The sequence below is a fragment of the Condylura cristata genome, unplaced genomic scaffold (genome assembly GCF_000260355.1).
Source record: "Condylura cristata isolate star-nosed mole 26May11 unplaced genomic scaffold, ConCri1.0 scaffold00021, whole genome shotgun sequence".
Taxonomy (NCBI): Eukaryota; Metazoa; Chordata; class Mammalia; order Eulipotyphla; family Talpidae; genus Condylura; species Condylura cristata.
Window position 1 is genome coordinate 38,984,213 of NW_004567122.1, and position 5,729 is coordinate 38,989,941.

The 5,729-nt window shown below is 38.6% G+C and overlaps 1 protein-coding gene and 1 pseudogene across 1 annotated transcript; one reads left to right on the forward strand and one right to left on the reverse strand.

Annotated features, from left to right (window-relative positions):
* Positions 1 to 434: 434 nt before the first annotated feature.
* LOC101637159 lies at positions 435 to 3,363 on the reverse strand (annotated as a pseudogene).
* A 507-nt stretch (positions 3,364 to 3,870) lies between these two features.
* Positions 3,871 to 4,809, forward strand: LOC101623891 (olfactory receptor 2T33-like). The gene has a single exon (XM_004686893.1). The coding sequence runs from the start codon at positions 3,871 to 3,873 to the stop codon at positions 4,807 to 4,809; it is 939 nt and encodes a 312-aa protein (XP_004686950.1).
* Positions 4,810 to 5,729: the final 920 nt, after the last annotated feature.

Sequence of the window (5,729 nt, forward strand, 5' to 3'; positions counted from 1 at the left end):
CTACCCCAGCTCGATGATGAAAGGAATGAGCAGAACCACCTGTAAGTTTTCTATCAACTCTTCTTTTTTTAAAAAGATTTATTTATTTGTGCATACAGAACTGGGGTACAGGCCAGAGGCTCAGGGGCGGTGAGAGGCTTCACCAGAGACAGAGTGGGGAGCAGAACAGGCAGATCAATGAAGTACACTGCTGAGGGGAGCAGCCGGCAGGCCAGGAGAGGTCTGTCACGCCATGTGGTCACCTCCGGGACAGGTAGGAATTGAACTCACGAGAAAGTGGCTTCAGCTTCTCAGTGCTGTGCTTCAACCCACTGCGCCACCAGGGAGGGCCCTCTATCACCTCCTATATTATTAATGCACTTCAAAAATTTTTTGGGTTCTTTGCAATGACTCAACTCCCCAGAAGAAAAATGCCATTTATTACAAAAATGTTATCAAAGTTCAAGCTTTAATGCACCATATCTTTTTTTTTTGCTGTTTTTATTGACTTCAAAACTTGCTAAAGCAAGAACATTGTCTTCAGAGTCAAGTTCTGTAGAGACCTTGTCAAACTGGTTTAGTATACTACCTGCATTTGTAGACAAGAAGCCTTGTCATCTGCATTCAGCTTCTCGCCAAATTTCCTGGAGGTTGTTAGTATCACCACTTTCTTTTGAGCACACTTGACTCTTTCCAGTTTTCCTACCATGAGATCTCTGTCCATCTCTGGTAGATTTCTCCAAAGCTGAGCTAGTTATTTGTTTGCAAATAAGCTGATGACCTCTGGTATTTCTTTTTAAAGATTTATTTATTTATGCATGCAGAACTGGGGTACAGGCCAGAGGTGCAGGGTCAGTGAGAGTATTTACCAGAGAGAGAGTGGGGAACAGAACAGGCAGATCTACAAAGTACATTGCTGAGGGGAGCAGTGGGTGGGTCAGGAGAGGTCTGCCGCTCCATGTGGGTCACCTCCAGTGCAGGAGGGGATCGAACTCATGCTGAAATGGAGTTAGCTTCTTAGTGCTGTGCTTTAATCCGCTGTGCCACCAAGGAGGGCCCGACTTCTGGTATTTTAAAAGTATGGCTGATAGCTGCCTGGAGATCCAACTGTATTCAACCTAATTTATACATCATATTTCCAGCCATTATTATCTTTAGTGAATCATTAAATTCACTTAGTTGCTCCAGAGTTTCCTGTTTTGTATCTTCATATTTGTCTACATCAACTTTTCTCTCTACATTCCTCAGATCTTGTAGTCGTTGTGTTAGGCTATCCAAGAGCTCTCTAAATTCTGCTCTATTTTGCTTGTTTCTGTATTTCCTCTGAAAGTAATTTTTTAAAAATCTCTTAATTCTCTGAACACAGTTATTGAGGGTCCAAATACCATAAAATTGAGGGAGGAAAAATTGTTCATTAGAACAAGAGACTCTGGAACCTCCTTGGTAACACAAGGGGTTAAGTTTCAAAACTATTAAGCTATCCACCACTACTGCAATTGAGTTCAATCCCCAGCCAGGGAGGTGACCACTCCTTTTTCACCTGCTGCTCCCCTCAGTAGTGTATTTCAGCCAATCCACCTGTTCTGTTTTCTACTCTGTCTCTGGCGCATTCATTCACCTCCTGCACCTCTGGCCTGCACTCCAGTTCTTGTATGCATAAATAACTAAATATTGAAAACAAACAAACAAACAAACAAACAAAAACAAAGGACAAAAGACTCAAACTTGAAACCACATAGTGGTGGATTTTGCTGAAGACCTGGGTAGTGAACAGGCTTAATCAAATGTTTAGATTAAGATTGATTTTTGTGTGCTATGATTTATTAGCTGTTGGTTATATGAAAAAGCAACAAATGATCTAGACTGACAAATTAACATTAAATTTTTGTTTCAAATTAACTTAAAGAGTAATATAATATAAATCATGGGACTGCACGTATTAAACAGAGCATAGTACAAATGAACAACAGTTACTAATGCTTTGATTCCTAGATAGGTAAAATGAATTGTTTGTTTTTGGTATGCAAACCTTAAGTTCTCATGAAGATGTTTGTATTACTGTGTATTTTGTTAGTACAAATGTGAATGCTCACATGGTGGTGGTAGAAATTTAACAAGCCATTGGTACCATGTTTCTGGAGGTTTATTAAAAAGATTTCATGTACGTGACATGGCTTGGCAAGAGGTAAGCCCTCCTGTCTAAATTTTTTGTAGCATTGGGATAGTTGTAGAATCAAAAAAGGTGGATCTCCTTAAATGCACTGGTAAGGGGAACAGTGGGTGAGGCAGGAGAGGTCTGGTGCACCCAATGTGGGTTAGCTACCTGATTCTGGACCACACTCCAGTCATAGCAGTGATAATGCTGATACTTAAGCCCTATGCCACCAGGAAGACCCCGAATCAGAGCTTTTTGATTAAAAATTGTAACCCCTGCCTCTGTCTCTGCAACAATCAATGATCAAATTTTAGACAATAGGCTAAGAGATCACGCTATCTCTGAAGATTTGAATGAATTTTTTCCAGACTGTGTCAGAAATAAGAATTTCTGCAAATGTACAAAAGTGGCACACTTGTGCATTTTTTCTGCTAATAAGAGGGAATTGGCTCCTTACATCTATGTGCTTCTCTGATCTTTATGAATTTACAAGATTTATTCTTAAAGAATGGCAAGCTGATGTTCACTATGGAAGAAGTGACAACTTGCATACCCTTAGTTTATCACTTCTGTGAACACACTGTTTCCTAATAAAATGATCCATTATGATAAATATTAAAAAAAATACCTCCAGGACTCTCCCTTGTGGTGCAAGGGGTTAAATCACAGCACTATTATGGTAAACATAGTCACTGTAGTACAAGTTTGATCTCTGGCCACGGAGGTGACCCACATGGCACAACAGATCTCTTCTGTCTTGCCCTCTCCTCAGAAGTGTATTTAGTAGATCCCCCTGTTCTTTTCCCCACTATCTCTGATAAATACTTTCACCCCCTCCACACACCTCTGGCCTGTACCCCAGTTCTTGTATACATAAATAAGTAAATCTTAAAAAAAAACTCAAAAAGACACATTAAACTTCTAATTCAGATATTTTTAGTATACATTAAACTTTTTTTTCATTCCAAATATATTTAATACATCACCTGTATCTGGTAATTATTCTCCATGATAATGAAATTGTTTAAAAAATAGCATCATTGTCCTTTCAATCATTTTATTCCTTATTCTTGGTATTGCTATTACTATTTATTTTCCCAAGCACTTAACAAAATTCCTCTCATGATTTCCTTTATATTTTCATCAATTTAGTGGGGTAGTTTTATCTCCCCTCAATGGGTAATTTTATTTTATTTATACTGACTTGTTCTGTGGTCCTTGTAACCCATAGTGAAACAACTGCATATTCTTATTTATTAAAAAAAGACCTAATATGAATGGTTGATTTCCAAAATTTGAATAAAATTGTAAGTCAAACATTTAAAAGAAAGACTTGTAAATGAGTGTTTCTTTTATCAATTGGTTAATGGTGGCTTTGCTACACATAAATAAAATACTATTACTACTGGAATTAGAATAATATATAAAATAACAATATGGTTATTATTAATTACATAGTTTTGACAGTTTTTTATACTTTTGATCTATTATCTTTAAAAAAATCAGTATATTCTGTGTGAAGTATATAGTCTGGTTTCAGTTAAAAGATTACAATGTTTAGCTATAGAAAAGTAGGAGGATAGATCAAGAAAAGCCATTTTGGAAAGTAGAACTTAGTGTCAGGAACATGGATTCTCTGTGTAGTTTATGTCAAAAAGTTATGCTGTCAAACAAAGGTTTTTAGAAGGTGACATATTCCTTTTCTATTTGTTTTCAGTGTCACAGCAGCAGAAAACATGGAGAAGAGAAACACAACATTAGACTTCATTTTGCTAGGACTTTTTAAATACACGAGAACCCACCTCTTTCTCTTCCTGATGGTGTTAACAATGACCATCACTTCCTTGACTGGAAACACACTCATGCTTCTCCTGATTCACAGGGATCCCCGTCTCCACACACCTATGTACTTCCTTCTGAGTCAGCTCTCCTTTATGGACCTGATGCTTGTTTCCACCATTGTGCCCAAAATGGCTGCTGACTATGTCACTGGCAAGAAAGCCATCTCGCCTGCAGGCTGTGGACTGCAAATCTTTGTCTCACTCACCCTAGGTGGTGGAGAGAGTTTCCTTTTAGCAGCCATGTCCTATGATCGCTACGTGGCTGTTTGCCACCCGCTGAGATATCCCATCCTCATGAACTGGCGATTATGTTTGCAAATGACATTGGGATCATGGCTCCTGGGGGCAGCAGATGGACTCATGCAGGCCGCTGCTACACTAAGCTTCCCATACTGCAGTGCTCGTGAGATTGATCATTTCTTCTGTGAAGCCCCCATGCTGGTACGTTTAGCTTGTGCTGACACATCAGTCTTTGAAAAGGTCATGTACATCTGCTGTGTGTTAATGCTCCTGATTCCATTTTCTCTCATCCTGACATCCTATGGTCTCATCCTCGCTGCTGTTCTCCAGATGAATTCCACAGATGCACGTAAAAAGGCCTTTGCCACCTGCTCCTCGCATTTGGCGGTGGTGGGACTCTTTTATGGAGCTACTATTTTTATCTACATGAGACCCAAATCCTACCGCTCAGCGAACCACGACAAGATTGTGTCCGCATTTTATACCATCTTTACCCCTGTGCTGAACCCCCTCATCTATAGTCTGAGGAACAGTGAAGTCAAAGGAGCCTTTGAAAGGTGGCTGAGGAAATGTACAAACTTAAAACACCAGTAAACAAAGACCTACTCTTCAAACACATCATGCTTTCAATAAATTGTAGTTTATTCTTTTTTAGTAATGCATGAAGAGAAAGTTAAGCTTATTGATGGTTACATTGAAAGTCACTAAGAATTGAGTGAGTTTACCATACTGAGAGATGTTATTTCATAGAGATTTAGTATGTGCTAGTTTCCATACTAAGCAAGTTGTGTAGATAATTTTTAAGATTTGGATTCGTTAAGAAACACACGATGCAAGCACTTTTGATTCCTGTTCGTTAAGTGAGGAAATATAGGCATTGAAATTTAAGTACTATTCCACATATCACATATTTAATAAATATTAAAATGTGACTCCCCTAACCTGGTATATTTTATTTCTGTACAGTAATTTATTTTGAACACTATACTTCTACATCCGTTATCTATGCATTTCTAGTGATTACATATAGAGATTTCACCAAAATCAAAGAGAACATTATTATTTAGTTATAATTTATAGTTTCATGGCAAAAAAAGGTAAGTTACTTTAAGGTAAGTATTATATTGTGAACATTTGTTTTTGTATTTTTTTCCAGTCTGTTTTATTTGGTGCTTGAAGACAAATCTTTTAACATTATACAAAATTTTAACTAACACATATATCTTTCTCCAAATCCAGTATGTAATGACAGTGACCAATCATTTGGAAGAAATTATAGACAATTTAATTCTGTCTTGGAGCTGACTATGTCCTAAAAATTTAAAGATCATGGGGGCCCTCCCTGGTGGCGCAGCGGGTTAAAGCACAGCACTGAGAAGCTGAAGCTACTTCCTCGTGAGTTCGATTCCTGCCTGCCGGGGAGGTGACCACATGGCGCGGCAGACCTCTCTTGACCTGCCCGCTGCTCCCCTCAGCAGTGTACTTCGTCCACCTCTCTGTTCTGCTCCCCACTC

What these genes read in the sequence shown, in the direction of transcription:
- LOC101623891 (XM_004686893.1), top strand. Translation starts at nt 3,871, where the DNA reads ATGGAGAAGAGAAACACAACATTAGACTTCATTTTGCTAGGACTTTTT.